The sequence below is a fragment of the Theropithecus gelada genome, chromosome 20 (assembly GCF_003255815.1).
Source record: "Theropithecus gelada isolate Dixy chromosome 20, Tgel_1.0, whole genome shotgun sequence".
Classification (NCBI taxonomy): domain Eukaryota; kingdom Metazoa; phylum Chordata; class Mammalia; order Primates; family Cercopithecidae; genus Theropithecus; species Theropithecus gelada.
Window position 1 is genome coordinate 55,327,420 of NC_037688.1, and position 23,457 is coordinate 55,350,876.

The 23,457-nt window shown below is 50.6% G+C and overlaps 2 protein-coding genes across 5 annotated transcripts; both read right to left on the reverse strand.

Annotated features, from left to right (window-relative positions):
• Positions 1-573: 573 nt before the first annotated feature.
• Positions 574-10,838, reverse strand: LOC112613886 (serine/threonine-protein kinase TAO2). The gene is made up of 15 exons (XM_025369757.1): positions 9,840-10,838; positions 9,717-9,719; positions 6,581-6,742; positions 6,324-6,395; positions 6,132-6,233; positions 5,642-5,687; positions 5,416-5,512; positions 5,178-5,291; positions 4,979-5,070; positions 2,728-2,821; positions 2,543-2,624; positions 1,584-1,751; positions 1,153-1,413; positions 821-982; positions 574-648 (listed from the first exon to the last, which is right to left on the reverse strand). Exons 3-15 carry the CDS (start codon positions 6,710-6,712, stop codon positions 574-576), a joined length of 1,497 nt encoding a protein of 498 aa, XP_025225542.1. The 5' UTR covers positions 6,713-6,742; positions 9,717-9,719; positions 9,840-10,838.
• Positions 10,839-11,433: 595 nt separating this feature from the next.
• TMEM219 (transmembrane protein 219) lies at positions 11,434-21,844 on the reverse strand. Of its 4 annotated transcripts, none has more exons than XM_025371514.1 (6): positions 21,741-21,842; positions 20,566-20,767; positions 20,277-20,466; positions 14,970-15,199; positions 12,912-13,082; positions 11,434-11,535 (listed from the first exon to the last, which is right to left on the reverse strand). In XM_025371514.1, the coding sequence occupies exons 2-5, from the start codon at positions 20,728-20,730 to the stop codon at positions 12,945-12,947; spliced, it is 723 nt and encodes a 240-aa protein (XP_025227299.1). In that variant the 5' UTR covers positions 20,731-20,767; positions 21,741-21,842; the 3' UTR covers positions 11,434-11,535; positions 12,912-12,944. The 4 variants fall into 4 exon arrangements, with proteins under 4 accessions (XP_025227299.1, XP_025227300.1, XP_025227301.1 ...); XM_025371515.1 differs by having other exon boundaries at positions 11,435-11,535; positions 20,566-20,764; XM_025371516.1 differs by having other exon boundaries at positions 11,436-11,535; positions 20,566-21,482; positions 21,741-21,843.
• Positions 21,845-23,457: the final 1,613 nt, after the last annotated feature.

Below are 23,457 nucleotides of genomic sequence, written 5' to 3' on the forward strand. Positions count from 1 at the left end.
GAGACGGGGTTTCACCGTGTTAGCCAGGATGGTCTCGATCTCCTGACCTCATGATCCGCCCATCTCGGCCTCCCAAAGTGCTGGGATTACAGGCTTGAGCCACCGCGCCCAGCCGAAAAGCTATGTTTTATGATAAGCCTAACCTGTGAACTGAGAAAAAGATTGCCATGAGTTGATTTTAGGAGAGGACTAAGGGCCTGCTTATAGGAGTGGAGAGCCACCAAAGGCACTGGGGCAAGTGGCCCCTCTGAGCCACAGGTGCCTCATTTCTCCAATGGGATCCTACCCTCCCCCTCCCAGGGGAGCTGGGAGGGTTAACATAGGCCTGTGTGTAAGCCTGAGAGTTAACTGCTGGCATGAGACAGACACCTGAACACCATCCCTGCCCTCTGGGACACAGAATCTGGCAAACCTATCATGATACTGTTCAGGACCACCCAAGCATAGGACACCCCCGGCACAGGGCTCCACAGGCACAGGCTTCCCCCGCACTGGGCTCCCCCAGCACACAACTGTGAAGCACCTGACTTGCCAGAGGAGCCTGGGCAGGCAACCCAGGAGATGTCAGTCAGGTCAGGCCACGAAAATGGAGTAAGAGTTTGCCAAGCTAGAAACACCCAGATTGGGCCATGTGACCAAAACAGTCCACTGGGAAGAGGAGGGAAGCTGGAGGGTTAAGGGGAGCAGGCAGGAGCCAGCAACAGAAAATGAGGGTAGAATTCGGACTCGATACCATGCCACAGGGAGGAAATCATTTCTAGACTTAAAAAGACTTAAAAAACAGACAGCAAGCAGGATGAGTGAGGATGGCTACACTCACCAGGGAGGCAGTTCGGATGGTGGCAAAGTGGTCCCGGTTTCGGCAGTAGGCCCGGCGGCGGGCGGAAGAGGTGGTGGAGGTGGGAGCTGGGGCTGCAGGCGGCTGGAGAGGGCTGGGGGTTATCTCTGGCTGGTAGGGGTCATCATACAGATTGTCAGAGCCCTAGAGGGAGACAGAAGGAACACCCAAGGCTCAGAGGCCTCTGGGTCCAAAGAGAGTGACCTGAGGAGAGCCACTCAGACTCAGAGGAGTGCTGTGCTTAGGGAGCGAGGGCGAGGACCCAGGCGGTTCTAGAGCAGGTGGCTCGGGCCCCCCAAGGGTGAGCTGTGTACCGGCAGCCGGTGAATAATGGAGCTGTGAGAGGTGACTGTGTGCTCCCCCTCCTGCATCATGGCCATCTCCCGGGCTTCGGGGCCTTCTTCCTCCTCCTCCTCTTCCTCCTCCTCCTCCTCCTCTTCCTCGTTGTCTGAGGCATCTGCTAGGCTGTTGACGGAGCTGCTCTGGCTGGAGGCGCTGATGGACATGCTGGGCACTGAGTGGCTACTCTCGAGACTGGTCAGAGTCCCGGCCCGGTGCATGTAGGGCTCAACCTCCTGCAAATAGGGCATAGGCTGCTGGGCAGGGAAGGGGAAGCCCTGGGGCATATGCATGGAGGTAGCATGGGGAGATGGTGGTGTGAGTAGGGCTGGGGAAGGGGCCAAGCAGCTGCAGGGGGTAGGCACACATGGGGCATAAAGAGGGGTGTCAGGGCAAGCTGGGTCACCTCTTCCTCTTCTGGGGCCTCAGCACCAGGGCCGTTGGGTGCCTCTTGGAATAGGATCTTCTTCATCTTGCGGTACTGCAGGTTGTCCAGCTCCCGCACGGCATCCTTGGTCCTCTGGATCAGGTCCATAATGACTGTGGGTGGCCGCTCCCGGAGCACAAAGCGGTGCTGGGGGAAGAGGACACTGAGGCCTGCTGCCAACTCCCCTTCCCCCTACAACCCACAGCCCTTGGCATTCCCTCCAGCCTGAGGCACTCTTCTGGGGCCCACGCCCACCATGGGTTGATGCTGGCCTTGTCCCAAGCCCTTCTCCCACAATAATTTTCTGTACCACCCAGTACCTAATCCCCAGACTCTTCTTCCTCTAAGCATGGCTGACAGGTAGGAACAGTCAGGAGATCTGGATTCTTGTCCAGCTCCTCTACTAAAGGGCTATGTGACCTTGGACATGTCATGAGGCCCCTCTGGGCTTCATACAGTATCCTACAATTATAAAACAAGTAGATCCAACTACATAATCTGAAGTTTCCAACTAAGGCTCCTCAGGTCCCTATGGATCTGTGAAGGGAATGGGGCCCCTCTATTTTTGATAATTCAAAAAACACCTAAGGGAAATCATACATTTACCCATGATAAGGCTACACAGGCTTTTGGCTTGCATTACATCAGATCAGTGGGGCAACCCTGGTTATCGCACGCTGACCAGAAGCTCTGGCTGGCAATTATATAAATCTTTGATTAATAAAAGATGGGAAAACAGATTATTACTTAATAAATTAAGGCAGTCTGGTAGACAAAATCTCGTAAAACACAGAGTCCACTGGGCAATGAGGATGGGGTGGGAATTCATCAACGAAGCTCTTGGTGGAGGAGGAACTAGGAACCACTAATTTCCCTAGGGTTCTTGTGGCTTTAACAAGCTACAGTTCCAAGAGAATGCTAGGCCAGCAGGCCCTCACCTTCAGGAGGACCTCTGAGGTTGGTCTGTCTTGAGGGATTTTCTGAAGACAAGAGTCGACAAAATTCCGGAAGTACTCAGACCTGAAAGTCACAGGGGGTGGGAGAGGGGTGGGGAAGGCATGAGCCAGGCATCTGTACCCCATGGCCTAACCCCTGGGCCCAGATTCGGAATCTCAGTCCTCACCAGTGTCCTGACTGGAGCACGGGGGATTCGTTCTGTGCAATGTGGTATAAGGCACTCATCGCATTCATGTTAAACAGCGGTGGTTTCCGTTCCGCTACAGAAAAGAGTGAAAGGGAAGAAGGTGAGAGGTGGCAGGGGGTAGAGGACAATGGAATGGAACTGAGACGACTTGGGTTCAAACCCCAGTTCCTTGATTTCCTTGCCACATGACCTTGAAAAGTTCCCATCATCCTGTTGCATGTCAATTAATTCCTTCCTCTGTAAAATACAACACCCATCCTCTCCACTGCACACAGGTGGAATAGGAGTCAAAGAAAATAACATCCACCAAAGCAGTAATGAAGGCAGAAGGACAGCCATTCAGTTATCACCCCAACTAATACTTCTTAGGCGCCAAAGTGAGCAGATAACTTGATGATTGCTATGGGGAAGATAAAAACAAGAATTAGGCCCTGCCCTCAAGGAACTTTCAGTCTAAAAAAGAAGATTAAATAGGACTGAAAAAATAACATCAAAGTATTAACTGGTATAAGAGGGAAACAGGGAAGTGGCTGGGAAGTTGAGAGTATGCAGTGGGCCTTCAAGCTAGTGTATCTTCAGGGAATTCAGAGAAGGGCTTTGTAAAAAGCCGAGATTAGAAAGGAAAGTGCAAGCTACGAGTCCCTAAGAGTCCCTTGTAGCCCAGACAAATGTCATGTTGTTTTGGCCTAAACGGTGATTTTTAAAATTAACTGCCAATAGTAACAATCAAATAATAATATAAATTTCCAGTTTCTCCTTAAGAATTAGATCTGTTGAAATGGAGTCTACATTACTGCATAACAATGGTCTGAAGATAACATTAGCTGCCCTTTCTATGGAAACAGCAATCTCCAGTTTGCCACAGCCTCTTCCACATTGCTTCCCTGATATTGACTTAGTATGAGTTGACATTTATAATCAGACTTGATTTTCTTTTCAATAGTAGAGTAATATTTCTTAGTATTCACATCTCTTCCAAAAACTAGAAATAAAATGGACAGATCTAGTTTTTTCTTATACTTGGGTCTGTTTCTTACATTTTTCATCAACTATCTGGGCCTGGCATCAAATGGTAAATGGAGACTGTGAAGATGGAGGAAAAGGGCTTGTCCAAATCTCTGACTTCGGGCAGAGGACCCAACACGAACCAAGGCAAGGAAGTGGAAAAGTTCATGACACACTCAGAGCGTGGAGCCCCTGAAGGAGAGGGCCAGCCTTTAGGAAACAAAGCCTCTAGGTTGGTGTGAGGAAGGATGGGGATGGTTTCAGTCTTGAAGGCAACAGGGGGCCAATCATGGCTCCAAACAGGGAGTGAAATGACAGCACTGAGCTTATGTAGACCTCTCCGGCATTAGTACTTAAGACACACTGGAAGGGAGAAGAGACTGGAGAGATCATTGCAGGAGGTTGTTGATAAGAGAAACTAACAACAACTCTTTCTTAGGCAACTATTTTGTGCCTGACATTATGTTGAAAGCTTTATAAAGGTTACCTACCCCATTAAAGAATTGTTTCAATAGTGCTGGCTGACAGAGATGAGAACCTTGGCATGGCCTCAAGGCCTTAGGAACTCACTTGGGCCTAACTCTCTGGCCTTATCCCTCTGGCCTTATTCGCTGCATTACATGCTAGGTTCCAAATAACTGAAGCTAGTCCCAGTTCCCCAGGCCTGCTCTTACCTCTAGGCCTCTCACATGCTGTTCTCTCTGCCTGGAAAGCTCTCCCTGCATTCTGCAAACAGCTATTATTTATCTTGTGGATTGGCTTCAACATTCTGCTACAAGGGCTTCAACATTCTTCTTCAGCCCTTAAACTAGGTCAAGTCCCTTGTTTTACATTTGAACCGCTCCTGTAACTTCTCCACACAGCATTCATCACATTGAAAGAAAACATGCCTGCCTGGTTTCCCTAAATCAAATGTAAGTTCCATGAGGGCAGGATACTCATTCACTGCTATCCCTCCAGAATCACAGTCCATGGCACCACACATGATGGGCACTAAGAAAAGATTTAGAACCAGGATAGTGGACAGGAAGAGATGAATGCTACAAAATCTCTAGGCCTAAGAGCTGGCAGAATTTGCCAGCTGCCTGTATTGGGGCTCCAGGGTAGGGTCACAATGGACAGGAACTTGGAGGCCTGGGATCCTATCCCTAGGAGAATGGGGTAGTCTGGGAAGCAACAGAAGAGAATGGAAAAGAAGATGAGGGAACAGAGAGGATGTTCTTACCCAGCTCGATGCAGGTTATCCCCAAGGACCAGACATCCACTTTGCCATCGTACTGCCCCTCATCCATGGCCAGGATCACCTCGGGTGCCATCCTGGGAGAATGGTCAGGAAAGAGAGGAAAATCACCCGCCGAGACCCTGACACTCGTACTCCCAACATCCTGGGAGCTCTCTCCACTCACCACCACTCACTCACTCACCAGTATGGGGTGCCCACGAAGGAGTTGGCAGGTGCCATGATGGACGCAGAACCAAAGTCCCCCAGCTTCACTAACCCTGGCTCTGACAGCAGGATGTTTCCAGCCTTCACATCCCTGCCAGAGGCAAAGTACAGGGATGAGACATGTGTTTCAGGAAAGCCAGGCAGGGGAAGCCCAGTTAAGTGACAGGTGGTGCAGATAGCATTCCCCTCCCAGGCATTGCTGGTGCTGCTTGTACCTATGGATCATGTTGTGGGAGTGCAGATATGCCAGGCCCTGAAGCGCCCCGTGGGTCACGGCTGCGATCTCTACCTCCTGAAGGGGTTTCTTGTGCACTGGAGAGTGAGGAAGAACATCAACCCGAGGGAGCGCAAGGGTGGGACTGGAATAAGTTCCCCTTAAGCCTTCCCTATGACTCCCCTGCTCTTCTCCCTTCTCCACTTATTGGCCCATGAGTCACTTACCTTCTAGAAGGTCAGAAGCTGAGCCCAGGCAATACTCCATCACCAGCTAAGGAAGAGACAAGGGTCAGAGATGAGAGTCTCCTGGGCAGGGACTCAAAACAGAGCTTCCTTGAGTGTCCTGCACTCAAGCTATGTCCCCGGGGTGATAACAGGGAGGAAGGGCAACTGGAGACAATGAGGGGGTGGTGGGAGAGTTTCGGAGTCCGGGCCCAAGACATTCACCACTGCCCATCTGAATCCCTTCAAACTCCCATTCAATCTCCGCCTCCTCCAACCCACAGTGACCTGTCCCACCTGCTAACAGCCTATGTCACTCTGAGCCAGGCTTCTGCTCAGTGGGTAAGTCTGAGGACTAAAGCAGTCAAGAGACTTCCTCCTTTCCAAGATCCCACAACAGCACCATGAACAGGGCCCACCTAAGACACTGGACCAGGATAAGGACGGGTGTGAATAGGGGTAAAGATCAGGCCAGAGTCTGGCACCAGCTCACCCAAGCCGTGTGCTCCCTCAGGTAACAGCCCCGGTACTGAATGGTGTTGGGATGCCGAAGCTTCTGTAAAAACCGCACCTCCTTGATGATGTCTTGCCATTTCTAGGGGGTCAGGGTAGGCAGAGGTTACCAGCCTGCACCTTGAGACAGGGGTCCCCTGTCCCCAGCCTGGCTGTATTGCACCTGGCCTACCTCATTGGACTGCTTCCCACTGTAGGACATCTTCTTGATGGCCACCACCTCACTATTCCGGACATCCCGGGCCTAGAGGACCAGACCAGAAGGTGTTGAAGGCCCCAGTGAGAGCCAGGCATGGGAAGACTTGCTGGCCCAGCAGGAGAAGGCAGGAAAGACCAGTGTGATGGAGTAGTGTGCAAGGGCTGTTGGGAGGTCCACAGGGGTAGGAAGAGTCCCCAATCCCTATTACACCGTCCCAGGACCCAACTCACAAAGTATACGGCTCCAAAGCTGCCATGGCCAATTTCCCGGAGGTCAGAGAAGAGCTTTTCTGGGTCATCTTTGAAGAAGAGCTCAGCCACATCTGGGTCCTTCAGGCTCCCGGCCCGGCCCCCAGCTGGCATGGTGGCCCCTGGGGGCCCTGAGAGTGGGGCCTGGCCTGGGGAATGGAAATGGGACCCTTAGAGCAAGGACTGAGCCTTCAGGGAGAGGAAGGGACCCATCAAGTTTCTGCCATCTCCTCCCCTCATTCCCTGATGAGGGGGAGGCACTGCTGAGGAAGGGGAGGGGGAGATTAGGAACGACATCAAAGCTCCAAAAAATGAAGTTGCCCTGGCAACCAGATCACGCGGGCTGGGTCCCTGGAGTCCCTAAAACTGCTAGGAAGATTCTGGGAAGCTAAGCATCCTCACCACCCCCTTCAGCACTCAACAAGTTCTCATTTCCCTATAGCCCCTGTATCTGCCCTCAAGGATAAAACATTCTGCCTCCCAGGCAGCACTCCAGAGCCCCAAGTGTCCTGTCCCATAAGTCCCATACCCCAACGGTTTCCAGGCACCTTTCTGTTCCCCTTGGCGCTGAGGCCCCCTCCTCCCTCAACCTCTCACACCCTGGAAGAGAACAGGAAATGGCCAGGCCGGAGGCGGTGGAAATCCGTCCATTGTTAGAAGTGGGTACGGGCCCAGAGGGGCCCGCAGAGTCACTCTCAAAAAGGGCAGGGGGAGATCTAGAATGGGAAGAATAGGGATATAAATGGCATCTTGCTGTGAGGGCCTCTCTGTGGTCTGGGCCACCTTACTTGTCCTGTCCAATTGCATAAGCATCACACACAGGACATTTGCAGGGTACAAATAACATTTATTGAGCACCTTACATGCATTATCTCTTATTCAGTCCTCACCACAACCTTATGAAGCAAGTATTATGATTTCCCCTATATTATAGATAAAGAAACAGGCACAGCAAGGTTAAGTGCCTTGTCCAAAGCTGGTCCTCCATCATTATGATTTCAGAGCCCTTCAAAACAGACAGGGCAGAATCATGATCACCATTTCCTAGGTGAGATCACTGAGGCACAAAGAAAAAGGACTTCTCCAAGGTCAGAAAACAGAACCTTCTGCTTCCTGGTTAGGCCTGCCCATTACTCTCTCAGTTGTCACTCCAAGTTCAGCTCCCCTCTTGCAGGAAGCCTGTCCTGACCACTCCAGCCATTGGGAAGAGTGCCTAGGGCACCCAGCCAAACACCCAGAGAAAGTTCCTGCAGGATACCAGAACCAAAACCCTCAAGGAGATTCCAAACAGGCTCCATCCAGCCTAAGCATTTGTCAGAATTTGGGCACAAAGGGGCCTTCAGCAGAGCTGGACTCCTGGGGCAGAGTTCTAGCTACTTAAAAGCACCTAACAATTTTAGCATGTAATTTATTCTGTCATGCATTGTTTCCTGTTGTGTTGTTAATTTTGTCTTCTCAGTCCAACTGGAAGCTGGAGGGCAAGGAGGGAGCCTGACTCTCCAGTGGGCCCCCAGGGTGCAGAGGGCTCAGAATAGCCTGGGAGACTGATTGATTGCTCTCTGCTCAGCCCTCAGCAGCTCCCAGGTTGCTCAAAGTAAGGCCCTTTTCTCTCTTCTGCCAGCAATAGTGCTAAGCACCCCTCACCAGCGCCATACACCCACACACAAAGGCAGGTGCTCTCAACTTGCCAAAGGAATCTTCCTGACCTCTTTACCAATACAGGGCCCCAGAATGCTAACCTAGGACCCAAGGCCACATGGAAGGGGTGCCACCCACTGGAAAAACATCATGCAGGTCCCCTTCCCCATAATAACAACAAACACTTGAACAATAACAAAGGTCAGTGCTAAATCATAACCACCTTCCAAAATGGACAACGTTATCTCCATTCTACAGATGAGGAAACCCATTATCTATCTGTTCCTAAGCTATGCTACCAGTACATCCCATCTGCAATGTACAGCAACAGGGCTTTGAATAAGTTGCTTCTAGTTCTTGGTCTTCTCTTCAGTGAAATGGATTACAGCATGGAGCTGTTGTAAGATTTTAATGAGATCTCATACTTAGGAACACCATGCAGACACTCAGCATATGGATTTTTCCTTTCCTGCCTCCAAGGTCCCCACAAAGCTTTAATCCTTTGGGGGATCATTCTACCCCAACAGCTTGGCTTGAACAGTTAAAAGATGCCAGTAGTGCTACCATTTGTCAGGAGCCAGCCCTCTCAGGAATCCAGGCCAAACCCTGGGATCAGGGTAAAGATGAAGGTCACAGTGGATGAAAAGTCCATGAGGCAGTGGCAAAAACCAGAGTCTCCCATCAGGAAAAGCTTCTGAGTAGAGCCCTCCTGGAAAGGAAGCTCATCTCACCCCCATTCTTAAACCCCATCCCAGCCTGGTCTCCTGGGGACCCCTGGCTGAGCCCAAACTCAGAGGAAAAGAGATGGCAAGAGACAGGCATGCATCAGGGAAAGATGTGATTGAGGACTTGAGTTCAAATTCTGGTTTTGCCACTGTGTGACCTTGGGCAACCTCTCTGGGCCTCAATGTTCTCAACTGTAAAATGGGAAGATGCCAATAAAAGAGGCCGCCACACGGTGAATGCGGGGATGTCACATGAGAGAATGGCTGTCAAAGCACTTTGTAAAAGATCGTTTGACAAATAGATGAGATTATTGATACCATCAGAGCAAGAGACTGGAAGGGAACTGCAGCTGGGGGAAAACATTGCCAGGCACCTCCAAGCACACACACAAGCATACACACACACACACACATATATACACACACTTCCTTGCAAGGACAAGAAATCCAACCAGACCAGGCCTGAAAAGCAGATAAGCAGACCCACCAGGGGAATCAGAGGCATGGGATTCAACACCGCAGAATAGGTAGGAGAAAGGGGCATATCAGGGAGGAGAGGCGGCTGTGAGGGGCAAAGTGAAGGCGAGAAGACTGAAGTGTAAATCCATCTGATTAGCTGAAGCGCCCTAGGGTGTGAACCCCGGTGACATCAGAGACCCTGTCACCTGAGGTCCCCCACCAACCAGACACAATGAAGGGAAGAGGAAGGGGAAGGGGGTGGCAACAGAAGGCAAGGCTAGCCAGAGGCTGACCACTGGCTGAGCTGGGCTTCCCCATCCTGAGGAGAGGGCCTACCCAAGTCCAGCTTCTCAGAAAGGCGCACCCTTTCTTCTCAGAGCTAGACACAGGGACCCGCGCCCCTGCACCCCGTGTCTCACCTGGTAGGGGTCACTATGGTGCCCCAGCGCCTCCGCTTCCGCCTGGGGTCCTCCAGCGGCTCTGCCAAGTAGGGAGAGGGGCAAGGAGACCTTTCCCCTTGCCACCTCTTCCTCGGCTTTCGCCCTTCCTGAGGGGCGGGCCCGGGAAGCCTCCCCTGGAGGGGAGGGGGTGACAACCTAATCTGACCTCGCGGTCCAGTCCTCCCCCTCCTCGAGGGCGACAGCTGCCGAATTCCGGATTTCTGATTGCGGGGTCTGAACCCCGAATATTTGAACGGGATGGAGACTGAATCCGATATTTGAACGCCTGGGGAATGAACCCCGGATACTGGTGCACGCAGGGGCCTGAACCCGATATTTGAAATTCTATGAAACAGAGACCCAGGTTTAGAGAGATTGGGACCCGAGTCCCGGATATCTGGACTATGAGAACTGATACCCGGGTATCTGAGAAGCGAAGGGCAAAGCCTGGAAATTTGGGACCCAGGAGCCTGAGCCCTAGGTCTTCGGCCACCGACTGGGGGCCCACCCCGAGGACGTCCGGCCGCACGGCCCCTCTCACGCCGGGGTCCGAGGGTGACAGCCCCCACTCCCGCCCCGGCCTCCTCTCTCTCCCTTCTCTCTTCCGAGAATAGCTGAAAGATTATAGCTAAGGCGCTGCTGACGGTCCCCGCGCCCTCTCTGCCTCTCCTCTTCTCCGTCTCAGCCTCTCTCCGCACCACAGCCCAGGTCTCGTCCCGGTCTCCCTCTCCCTCTTCCTCCCAATTCCAAGATGGAGACCGGGCGGGAGCGCGCAGGCGCGGTACGGACGCCGGGCCAAAGGGGGCGGGGCAGCGAAGGACTCAGCCCCGCCCTCTCCTCTCACTGCCGCGGCCTGGGAGACCAGCAGCCGCCGAGCCCCAGTGCGCGCGCGCCCCGCCACGCGGACCCCGGGCCGGAGGAGGCGGGGAGAAGGGCTAGGCTTGCAAGGGGAGGAGCCCGGCACTCTGTCCCACGACTGGCGGTGGACAGAGCTGCAGCGCATGCGTTCGCCCCGCCTTTGCTCTCAGCCCGAGGTTGTTGCTAGGGGAAGCTTTGAGGGGGCGCGGGTGGACGGACAGCAGCGGCGATCTGCGCCTGCGCGCAGGGTGGAAGTTGGGAGGGGCAAGGGAAGATGCTGCTGGGCGCGGAAAAAGCGGGAAAATAGACTGCTCCGAGGTTAGCAACCATCTAGCCTGGACGAGGGCCCCCAAGTGCGAGGAATCTTTGCGCGCTGATGCTGGGAAAACGCAATAGGTCAAATCTCTTACGGAAATTGAGGCGCTGCAGGTTGCAAGACTTGCCAAGGTCACGGTGCATTTATGTCACAGCATTTCCATGACCTGACACCCCACCCGCCCAACTAACTGTAATTATATCCATTTTATTTCGTAGAAGAAAACAAGACAGGTGTTTACCAAAGCCAAGTTAACCATGGGGAGAGCTCAAGTAACTTATGCCCTATGGCAACCTGTGTCCAAACTAAAGAGTCAACAGAAAAGAGTCCCCAAAACTTGTAAGCCTGCCTACCCTAAAATCCGCACCTCAATCCAACCCCCAATAAATACCATACACGCCACTGGGCAAAAAGCTTTTTATTTTCCCCCACATTCCAGCTCTTCGCTTTTTCTAAAACCTTTTCCAACTCAGAGCCAAGGCCCAAGAAGTTGATTCACACCTGAGGAGAAAGAAAAGAAAACAACAAAACAGGTCGGAGAGCTGCTAGAGGAAGCTCTGAGATGTGTGCAGAAATTGAGGAACGAGCAGAGGGAGTGACAGCTAGAGACCAATACAGGCATTTGATCCCAACTAAGGTAGCCTCAGGACCCCAGGGTCTGCCAGGGGCAGGAAGCCCTCCTTTCCCAGTCCAAGGTTGAGAGGGTCCTGTCATTTCCTGTCCCAAGTAGGTGGCTAGGGCATTTAGGTCCAGCCATCAGCAAAATAAGCAAAGTTGATCTTGAGCTTCCAGTTCCTCTGGCCCAATCAGTTTCCTGAGCCTGAACTATTTGCACTTTTCCCATAGTAACTTCCTAGGTGACCGCAGCCAGCTGAAGCTGAGACCAGTTCAAGAGCTGGATGCATAAAACATGGCTCTCAGATTACATGCACCCTCCCTCTGACAAGTGAAGATTTTTTGCAGAAATATTTTTTCCCTTAGTGGGCTGACATGTGAACCTAATGACCCCCACCCACTGCTACGTTTGTGAAGCTGATTCCCTCCAAAGATCTTGTTAACAGAATCAGCTTTTTCTAAAGGTAACGATGACTAAATGGAAGAGAGAAGGTGCATGTCAAGTTCTTGGGCACATACTATGTCCCCAGTAAATGGGTATCATCAATTAGACTCTTCTGAGCAGTTCAAGTTGAATTTTACAAAATTTTCATCATAAAACTGGGTATCGGAATTTCAGGACAAAAGCAAGACAAACATGGTTCATATCCAGGACGAATCATCAAATGTGAACCCTCTTAACTCACCATTGTTACCCAAATGCTTGGATGCGAACTAGTTATGGGTGAGTCTTAAAATCACAATGTTGCTTGAAAGAAGTCAGCCACAAAAGAATGTGTATGATTCTGTCTACATAGGTTCAAAAATAAGTAAACCCAAACTATATTATTTAGGAATACATACTTGGCAATAAATTATAAAGCAAGCCAGTAGTTATTTCTAGGGAGAGGGAGGGCATAGTCAGGAAGGAAGGGACCATGGGGGTTTGTGGACTGCTGGTAATATTCTATTCCTTTCCTCAGTGGTATTTATAAGTATCCACTTTATAATAATTTGCCAAGCTGTCCTTTTATGGTATTGGACTTTTCTACATAAGTGTTAAATATTTTATAGTAAAAAAGTTAAAGTAATTAGAAAAATATTGAATGCTCACAGTGTCAAATTGTTCCCAGTCCCTAAGGGAAAGCTGTGGTTGAAGAGGTTCTCGGGGACTCAGAAGCAGCAGTCTTTGAGGAAAAGTCCAAAGATCTGCTCTACCCCAGTTACAACCTCCACCCCCACCCCATTCCCTGCTCCCGCAGGACTGGAGCAAAGAACCTCACCTGAGAAACAAGTCGGGAACTAGGCCAGTGCCCTCAGAGCCGGGTTCTAGACCAGTGGGACTCCCGGCGTGGGTGGAAGCACATAGCAGTGACACAGCACAGAAGGCCACAGAAGAGAAGCAGGAAGGAGCCCAAGACCAGCAGCCTGGAGCCACACAGAGCCAGCTCCTCCTACGGAGGGGTACAGGGAGGGGAGGAGAAGGAGATCTTAATCCAGCCCAAGGGCTATAGAGGGAGCCTCCATGAGGGAGAGGGCTCTCCACATCTAGGGAGCAACTAAAGGGAAAATGTTATTTTCTTTTTTTTTTTGAGACGGAGTCTCGCTCTGTAGCCCAGGCTGGAGTGCAGTGGCCGGATCTCAGTTCACTGCAAGCTCCGCCTCCCGGGTTCACGCCATTCTCCTGCCTCAGCCTCCCGAGTAGCTGGGACTACAGGCGCCCGCCACCTCGCCCGGCTAGTTTTTTGTATTTCTTAGTAGAGACGGGGTTTCACCATGTTAGCCAGGATGGTCTCGATCTCCTGACCTTGTGATCCACCCGTCTCGGCCTCCCAAAGTGCTGGGATTACAGGCTTGAGCCACCGCGCCCGGCCAATGTTATTTTCATATAAGTTGACATTTATTTATTTATTTAAACAGGGTCTCACTCTGTCACCCAGGCTAGAGTACAGTGGTGCGATCTCGGCTCACTGCAACCTCCACCTCCTGGGCTCCAGTGATCTTCCCACCTCAGCCTCCTGAGTAGCCGGGACCACAGGTATGTGCCACCATGCCCAGCTAATTTTTTTGTATTTTTTGTAGAGATAGGGTTTCGCCATGTTGCCCAGGCTCGAACATTTGTCTTGATGGTTTGAAAACTACTTTCTTGCCCAGCTATCAACCTGAACCCCCATCATGACTCCAAGAGATAGGAAACTTCATTATGATCCACACTTTAAAGATGTGTAAGCGGCCGGGCGTGGTGGCTCACACCTGTAATCCCAGCATTTTGGAAGGCTGAGGAGGGTGGATCATGAGGTCAGGAGGTCGAGACCATCCTGGCTAACATGGTGAAACCCCGTCTCTACTAAAAATACAAAAAATTAGCTGGGTGTGGTGGTGGGCGCCTGTAGTTCCAGCTACTTGGAAGGAGGAGGCAGGAGAATGGCATGAACCTGGGAGGCAGAGCTTGCGGTGAGCCAAGATTGCACCACTGCCCTTCAGCCTGGGTGACAGAGCGAGACTCCATCTCAAAAAAAAAAAAAAAGTGCAAGCAGTGCTAGATCTAGAAACCAGATCTCTGATTCCAAGTCCCAGGTTACGTTCCTCATGGGTTTTTTTCTTTTTTCTTTTTTTTTTTTTGAGACGGATCTTCAAGGATCATCCTGACCTGACGGAAGGTGTGGGTTGCAATCCTGGCTCTGCCACTTAACCAGTTGTGTGGCCTTTGGCAATTCACTCCCTCTCTCTAAACCTGTTTCCTCATCTGCAAAATGGGATAATAACACCTACCTCAAAAGGCTATTTTAAGATCAAATGAATTAATGAACCCTAAGAGCACTTTGTGCATTATAAACTGCTGTACACAATGCTCTTTGGTAAATGCCACCTTCTGTGTGAAGCACTCTCCACAAATGTTCAAGTTAGGGTTAATGGCTCCTTATTCTGTGTTTGCATAACACTTTGCTCACATCTTTCTAATAGCAATTAGCCCATTTGCCTCTTATTACAGCTTCTGAACTCCTTTGAGGTAGAGAGAATGTTTTAAAGACAATAGTAAACAATAATAGCTGTCACTTATCAAATCTCTATGTCCTAGGCATTGTGCTGGGCACTTCACAGTCATTCTCATTTAATCCTTATTTGGTGGAATTAAGAGATAGGGTCATGTTTTCTGTTTTACAGATGAGGAAGCTGACACTCAGAGATGTTTAGACACTTGTTCTAAGTCACACAGGCCCCAAGGCAGGGTTATAAAACCTGTGCTTTTTCTACAACGTAGAATTGTTTCCAGGGGCCTTCAAGATACAGCAGTCAGCAGGCAGTCCACAAAACCCTGGCGACCCATCCGAGGCTCTTACCGAGGTCAGCAGCTTGGTCAGCACAAGGCCTTCGTGGCTCCAGACACTAACGCACTCCTCACCCATTCTAGGGCTCAGGGTGGCATTTCCAGCCCCCTCCTCTGAGCAGGATATGGGTGGCTGACTGGAGGGTAGGATTCCTGGAACAGCACTAAAATACAGGCAGGTTCCTGCAGTCCTTTCTGTGGTCACCCTGGCTGTGATAAGGACCAGTTGTCCTGCATAAGATCCTGTGAAAGGCACAAAAGATGGAAGAAAATGAGGGGTGACGCGGGAGCCTCTGTCTTCACACTTCTATTCTTTTCTTTCTTTCTTTATTTTTCTGAGATGGGGTCTCACTTTGTCGTGCAGGTTGGAGTGCAGTGGCACGATCCCAGCTCACTGGATCCTCAACCTCCTGGGCTCAAGTGATCCTCCCACCTCAGTCTCCCGAATAGGTGGGACTACAAGCATGCGCCACCCGCCTGGCTAATTTTAAAATTTTTTTGTAGAGACAGGGTATCACTGTATTGCCCGGGCTAGATTCAAACTCCTGGGCTTAAGTCATCCTGCTATCTTGACCTCCTAAAATGTCGGGATTCCAGGCATGAACCACCATGCCTGGCCCTATTTATTTTTTAAGGCTTTCTTTAATACCAGGTGTTTTGGCATTGATTCTATTCAATGAACTATTCCATATACCATTATTTATATCACTGAGAAATGAAAATAACTTTGTATCAATATAAACACAAATTAAGTTGTAATTTAAATTAATTTAAATTACAATCAATACAACAACCATACCAATACTCGCAAGGCTGCAGTGAAATGGGCAGATACACATTGCCCATGTCAGTTTGCATAAACTAGCTCATCCTTTTTAAGAAAGCAGTTTCTCACTTGGTACCAAAATCCATTGAAAGGTTCTCACCCTATTTTAAATTAGTGGGGAAAGGATGGCCTCAGTAAATGGCCTTGGGAAAATTTCCATGTAGAAAAAAACATAGCGTCAAACTGTTATCCTATAACATAAAATAAAGTCCAGATGTATTAAAGAACTATACAAACTAAAAAAAAAACTTAAGTATTAAAAGAAAATACAGTATATTTTATTTTATTATTATTATTATTTTTTTTGAGACGGAGTCTTGCTCTGTCCCTCAGGCTGGAGTGCAGTGGCACGATTTCCGCTCACTGCAAGCTCCGCCTCCTGGGTTCACACCATTCTCCTGCCTCAGCCTCCCGAGTAGCTGGGACTACAGGCGCCCGCCACCACACCCGGCTAATTTTTTGTATTTTTTAGTAGAGACAGGGTTTCACCATGTTAGCCAGGATAGTCTCGATCTCCTGACCTCATGATCCGCCCGCTTCGGCCTCCCAAAGTGCTGGGATTACAGGCATGAGCCACCACGCCCAGCCGTTTTATTTTATTATTTTTGAGACAGAGTTTCACTCTTGTTTTTGCCCAGGCTGGAGCGCAGTGGCGCGATCTTGGCTCACTGCAACCTCCACCTCCTAGGTTTAAGTGATTCTCCTGCCTCAGCCTTGAGAGTAGCTGGGATTACAGGCACCCACCACCATGCCCAGCTAATTTTTTGTATTTTTAGTAGAGACGGGGTTCCATCATGTTGGCCAGGCCGGTCTAGAACTCCTGACCTCAGGTGATCCACCTGCCTCAGCCTCCCAAAGGCTGGGATTACAGCAATCAGCCACCATGCCTGGCCAGAATATTTTCTAATTTTAAAATGAGGAAGGCCTTCCTATGAAAGACACAAAACCTAAAAGTCTTAATAAAGGACAAGAGTGACAAACCTAACCTCATAAAAATTAAAGACTTCTATGCAATGAAAGATAAGTTAAAAAAACAAGTAACATATTGATTGAAAATACCTATATTTAAATGACAAAAAGGATTACTATCCAGAATAAAGACCTTCCACAAATCAAGAAGACAAAGACAAATAACTTAAAAGAAAAATGAACAAAGGAAACAAACAGGTAATTCACAGACAACATGAAAACAGACAATAAACCATAAGAGGTTCAACCTTACTAGCAATCAGGAGAAAGTAAATTAAAACAATTGGGTAATAGGCCAGACCTGGTAGTTCATGCCTGTAATCCCAGCACTTTGGGAGGTGAGGCAGGAAGATCACTTGAGCCCAGTAGTTTGAAACTAGCCTGGGCAACATAGTGAGACCCCATCTCTACAAAAAATAAAAAAATTGGCCAGGCGCAGTGGCTCACGCCTGTAATCCCAGCACTTCAGGAGGCCGAGGCGGGCGGATCACAAGGTCAGGAGTTCAAGACCAGCCTGGCCAACATGGTGGAATGCCATCTCTACAAAAAAATACAAAAATTAGCTGGGCATGGTGCCACGTGCCTGTAATCCCAGCTACTTGGGAGGTTGAGGCAGGAGAATCTCTTGAAACTAGGAGGCAGAGGTTGCAGTGAGCTGAGATTGCACCACTGCCCTCCAGTCTGGGTGACAGAGCGAGACTCCGTCTCAGGAAAAAAAAAAAAATTAGCTGGGCATGATGGCGAGCACCTGTAATCCCAGCTACTCAGGAGGCTGAGGTGGGAGAATGCTTACTGCAAGTCCTGCCTCTCAGGGATAAACAATCCTCCCACCTTAGCCTTCTGAGTAGCTGGGACCACAGGCGTGTGCCAACACGCCTGGCTATTTTTTTTTTTTTTGTATTTTTAGTAGAGACAGAGTCTTGCCATGTTGTCCAGGCTGGTCTCAAACTCCTGAGCTCAAGCAATCTGCCTGCCTTGGCCTCCCAAAATGCTGGGATTACAGGCGTGAGCCACCACGTCCGGCCCTAACTGTACACTTCCAATGGGTGAACTGTATTGTGTATGAATCATATCTCAATAAAACTATTATGTATCTCTTTAAAAGTAAAAAGAATGAGAAAGAATTGTCCCAAGTCTGCATATATCAGACACATTCCTTATTTTTGTTAACATACATGTACACCTGGACAGGCAGAGACCCACTCCCCCGATACATACATACTCATAGGAGAATCTTAGAATGATAGTGTTGTAAAGGACCTCAGAAGTCAAAAAATACCACCCTCTTCCATCCCTCTTTATCTCAGCATATTTTAGATAAGGCAAATGTCATACAGGGATTAATGGCATCCACTGACATTTTCACTTTCTGTCTCTCTCGCTTGTCATTTTCCCAGAACACTATAGCTCTTTGGAAATTTATGTTGTCTAATTTTTTTCTGCATCCTTTGTGGCATACAGAACTATGCTAAGCACATAGCAGGCCCTTATGACACTGGTTTAATTGAATATGCTTCTCTGATATCCCTGAGGAAAAAGGGGTCTCTAAGAGGAGGTAGCTAAAGGATGAGAAAACAGTAGGTCAAATATCTAGCCCATTTCATCCTACCTCCAAAGATAGACTCAAAGAACGTCAGAACTGGCAGAGGAAGAAAGCATTCATAGAAAACCTACCCTGTTGGCAGCATGTTCACTGAAAGCCCGAATCACAGAAGTGACTAAAGTCCAGGGATGTGTCCAAGGTCATCATTGGTGAGGTCAGAGGTAGGGTCCAGCCCTGAGTGTTCTGATGCCCGACCCCACAGTCCTCTGTGATCTCACCTTACTTTTTTTTTTTTTTTTTTTTTTGGTGGGACAGAGTCTGTCTCTGTCGCACAGGCTAGAGTGCAGTGGTGTGATCTCTGCTTATTACAACCTCAGCCTTCCGGGTTCAAGAGATTCTCCTGCCTTAGCCTCCCAAGTAGCTGGGACTACAGGCGCCTGCCACCACACCTGGCTAATTTTTGTATTTTTGTTTGTTTGTTTGAGACGGAGTCTCACTCTGTCTCCCAGGCTGCAGTGCAGTGGCACGATCTTGGTTCACTGCAACCTCCACCTCCCAGGTTCAAGCAATTCTCCTGGCTCAGCCTCCCGAGTAGCTAGGACTACAGGCGCGCACCACCAAGCCTGGCTAATTTTTTTTTTGAGACTGAGTCTTGTTCTGTCGCCCAGGCTGGAGTGCAATGGTACGATCTCGGCTCTCTGCAACCTCCGCCTCCCAGGTTCAAATGATTCTCCTGCCTCAGCCTCCTGAGTAGCTGGGATTACAGGCGTGTGCCACCATGTCCGGCTAATTTTTGCATTTTTAGTAGACATGGGGTTTCACCATGTTGGTCAGGCTGGACTCGAACTCCTGACCTCGTGATCTGCCCGCCTCGGCCTCCCAAAGTGCTGGGATTACCGGTGTGAACTACTGTGACCAGCCTACCCAGTTAATTTTTGTATTTCTAGTTGAAATGGGGTTTCATGGCAGGGTGCAGTGGCTCAAGCCTGTAATTCCAGCACTTTGGGAGGCCGAGACGGGCGGATCACGAGGTCAGGAGATCAAGACCAACCTGGCTAACACGGTGAAACCCCGTCTCTACTAAAAAAAATACAAAAAACTAGCCGGGCGTGGTGGCGGGCGCCTGTAGTCCCAGCTACTCCAGAGGCTGAGGCAGGAGAATGGCGTAAACCCGGGAGGCGGAGCTTGCAGTGAGCTGAGATCCAGCCACTGCAACAGAGCGACACTCCGTCTTGAAGAAAAAAAAAAAAAGAAATGGGGTTTCACCATGTTGGCCAGGTTGGTCTCAAACTCCTAACCTCATGATCCGCCCTCCTCGGACTCCCAAAGTGCTGGGATTATAGGCATGAGCCACCGTGCCTGTACTATTCTTAATTTTTTTTTTTGAGACAGAGTTTCGCTCTGTCACCCAGGCTGGAGTGCAATGGTGCAATCTCGGTTCACTGCAACTTCAGCCTCCTGGGTTCAAGCGATTCTCCTGCCTCAGCCTCCCAAGTAGTTGGGATTAGACGCACCTGCCACCATGTCTGGCTAATTTTTGTATTTTTAGTAGAGACGGGGTTTCACCATATTGGCCAGGCTGGTCTCGAACTCCTAACCTCGTGATCCGCCCTCCTCAGACTCCCAAAGTGCTGGGATTATAGGCATGAGCCACCGTGCCTGTACTATTCTTAATTTTTTTTTTTTTTTTTGAGACAGTCTTGCTCTGTCACCCAGGCTGGAGTGCAATGGTGCAATCTTGGTTCACTGCAACTTCAGCCTCCTGGGTTCAAGCGATTCTCCTGCCTCAGCCTCCCAAGTAGTTGGGATTAGATGCGCCTGCCACTGTGTCTGGCTAATTTTTGTATTTTTAGTAGAGACGGGGTTTCACCATGTTGGCCACGCTAGTCTCGAACTCCTGACCTCAAATGATCCACCTACCTCGGCCTCCCAAAGTGTTGGGATTATAGGTGTGAGCCACCAAGCCCAGCCTCTGATCTCACCTTTCAATCCCATCTGACTACCCAGGACCGTCGCCTGGAATATCCGGGTCTTGTTCCTGTCTGGACTGTCTCCGAAGTTCAAGGTGGTCAGTAAGCCCACGACGTGAGACCCTCGCCACTTCCCTGTGACTGTCCCATTCCTGGGACACAGGGTCAGCTGGCCAAAAGATCTCAAAAAAGAGACCCAGTCCTGTGAGCAAAAGAAGGGTGGGAGATGGGTGAGATGAGATTAGCAGCAAAAGCCTGTCTAGGTTGGAAGGAAGAGCAGATATGGGGGTGGGGAACTTACCTGGGGGATGTCAGGGCTGCGCAGGCCAGTCCTGTGGGTGAGGAGGAAGCTGCCAAGGCCCAGGCCGGAGAGGCCAAGGAGCAGCAGGATCAAAGTGGCACAGACCAGAGGTGGGTGGTGGGCCAGACACAGGTGCAGGTTGTGCCCTGCCTGGCAGTTGCCCATGGGGAGCAGAGGGGGCTGAGCCTCCGGGGAGAGCCTGCTGGAGGACAGGGAGGGAGAATGGGACAAGAGCACCTCTTTTACGCAAAGAGAAAAGAAAGCTCAGAGAAGACAAGGGACTTTCCAAGGCCACACAGTAAGTGGCAGAGCCAGAATAAGAATCCAAGGTTCCCGACTCCAAAAGTTCATCTCCCTGCACTGCTGGATAAATATTTGCTGCATTTAATTTCTGAAGTAATCTCAGTGGAGGCAGAGCAGGGCACTCCGTGGTGGAAGAAGGAACCCCAAAGGGAGACTTCTCAGCTGGAGAAACAGGAAGCACTGTTCTGGGGCGAGGGTTTGGCTGAGGAATAGTTCCAGCCAGAGCCCAGACAAAGGCAGATTCTGGAGAAGAACTCCACTGTGCAGCTAAACGGCTAGATCTGAATCCCTTTCTGTTACTCACTGACTCTGTGAGCTTAAGAATCCATGAAATAGGAGTTCTAAGAACACCAAGTAATAAGGATTAAACGTAGTGGATGAAGCAATCTGCGTGGTATTTGGCCATGCAGAATTCAACAGATGTCCATTTCCTTTCTCTTTCTCGTACAGATTCTCAAAACCGGGTAAGGCGAGGCAAAAAATACTGTGGGGGAAACTGAGGCTCGCGGACTTTAACATAGGAGGGGTAGGGCCAAGGTCTGAACCCTGTCTCCTGCTTCCAAGTGGGGTGCTCCTTCCCACGCAAGGTGCGACAGCCTGATGGAAAAGAACTTCTAGAAGGCGAAGAGATAAACAGCGGTGGGGGGAGACGGAGGGAGCCACGGAAATGCAGGTGTCACAAATGCTCAGCCCTGCCCCGCCTCCCGTCCGGCTGGAAGGGGGTTAAAGGGAGGAGAGGGTAGAGCCTGGGGGTCCGCGGCCGCTGGTGCACCTGAGCACCCCCTCCCCGGAAAGCCCCCGCCCCGAACGATTGCAACACCCTCGTCCCCTCCCGGTCTCGCGCGTCCGATCCGCCAGCCGCTCGCGCTTACCACTCCGGGCCCGGCGGAGGCCGGCGCCCCCTGCGACGTCACGCGGGGCCGCGAAGGGGCGGGGTCCGTGCTCCGCGCTTCCGTCCCGGACCCTCCTCCCCGCGCGGCCCCGCCCCAAGGACGGGTCCGCATGCGCAGTGGCCACGCGGGCGCCAGCGACGCAGCTCCCCGCCCGGGTGGGGGCGTACCAAAGGGACACCCGAGGAAGGGGCCACCGGGAAGGAAAACCTCCGCGGGAAGGGTGGAAACGGGAGGAAGGCCAGAGAGCAAGTGCGAGAAATGTCGCAGAAGCCCACAGGCTCCCTCCAGAGAGACTGGCGAGAACTGCCCTAGAAACTTGTCGCGGGCATTTTTGGGCTGTGCGTCCCCCACCCGCGCCAATAGCACAGCCCAACCGCGCCCGGGTTCCGGGTGAGGACTCGGCAACCGCTCGGAGCTGCAGGGCTGCCGCTGTAGGACTCGTCCACTGGGGCTGGAAGTGGTGTTTTGGGCTCCGCTCTTCTGTGCACCCCGATCATGCTTAATGTCTGCACCTTTTTCGTGGACCCTGGCTTTTAGTGACTCCTTAATGTATAGGATGCTGGAGCTGAAGAGTTGCTCAGTAGAGAGCATCTCGGTTCACTTCTACCCAAGTTTTAGAGGTGAGAACATCTGGCCGGAGGTAGCATGACACATGGAGCCAGGAACTTTGGGTTCAAATCCTGACTGTCCGTACCCTCGCGTAAGCCATAGCCGCGCTCTCAGGGGACTAAGCTTACCCCTCTGCTAAAGAGGATCATCCTACCTATCTCACCGGTTGGATCAGAAGCTCAAGGGGCAAAATGTGGGAAAACATGGGCCCAGTGCCCACTGAGCACACAGGACAGATGCTACTTGAAACGGAATCTATTTAATTCGACTGTGGTTTCCTTAAGGCAGAGACTATGTTGTTTGTATCACCAACCACAAAAGTTTGTGGCACAAAACCTTCGCATATACAGTCAAATGATTTTTTTTTTCTTTTTTCTTTTTTTTTTTTTATTTGAGACGGGGTCTTGGTCTGTAGCCAGGCTGGAGTGCAGTGGCGCCATCTTGGCTCACTGCAACCTCCACCTCACGGGTTCAGGCGTTTCTCCTGCCTCAGCCTCCCGAGTTGCTGGGACTACAGGCGCACGCCACCACGCCCAGTTAATTTTTGTGTTTTTAGTAGAGACGGGGTTTCACCATGTTGGCCAGGATGGTCTCGATCTCTTGATCTCGTGGTCTGCCCGCCTCTGCCCCCCAAAGTGCTGAACCACCGCACCCAGCTGATTTTTTTTTTTTTTTTTTTAAGACAGAGCCTTGCTCCGTCATCGCGCAGGCTGGAGTTCAGTGGCACAATCAAAGCTCACTGCAGCCTGGACGTCTTGGGCTCAAGAGATCCTTCTGCCTCAGCCTCCTGGGTAGTTGAGACAGCCAGTAGTCACACGCCACCCACCATGCCCAGCTAACTTTTGCACTGTGTGTAAGAGACGGGGTTTTGCCATTTGCCATGTTGCCCAGGTATGTCTCAAACTCCTGGCCTCAAGCAGTCCTCCCGCCTCAGCCTCCCAAAGTGCTGGGATTACAGGCGTGAGCCACCATGCCCTGACTAGCCAAATGATTTTTGACAAGGGTGCTGTGGCCGTTCAGTAGAGAAAAGTATATTTTCTGTACATCAAAGGACACAAAAGGCTGGGCATGGTGTCTCAAGCCTGTA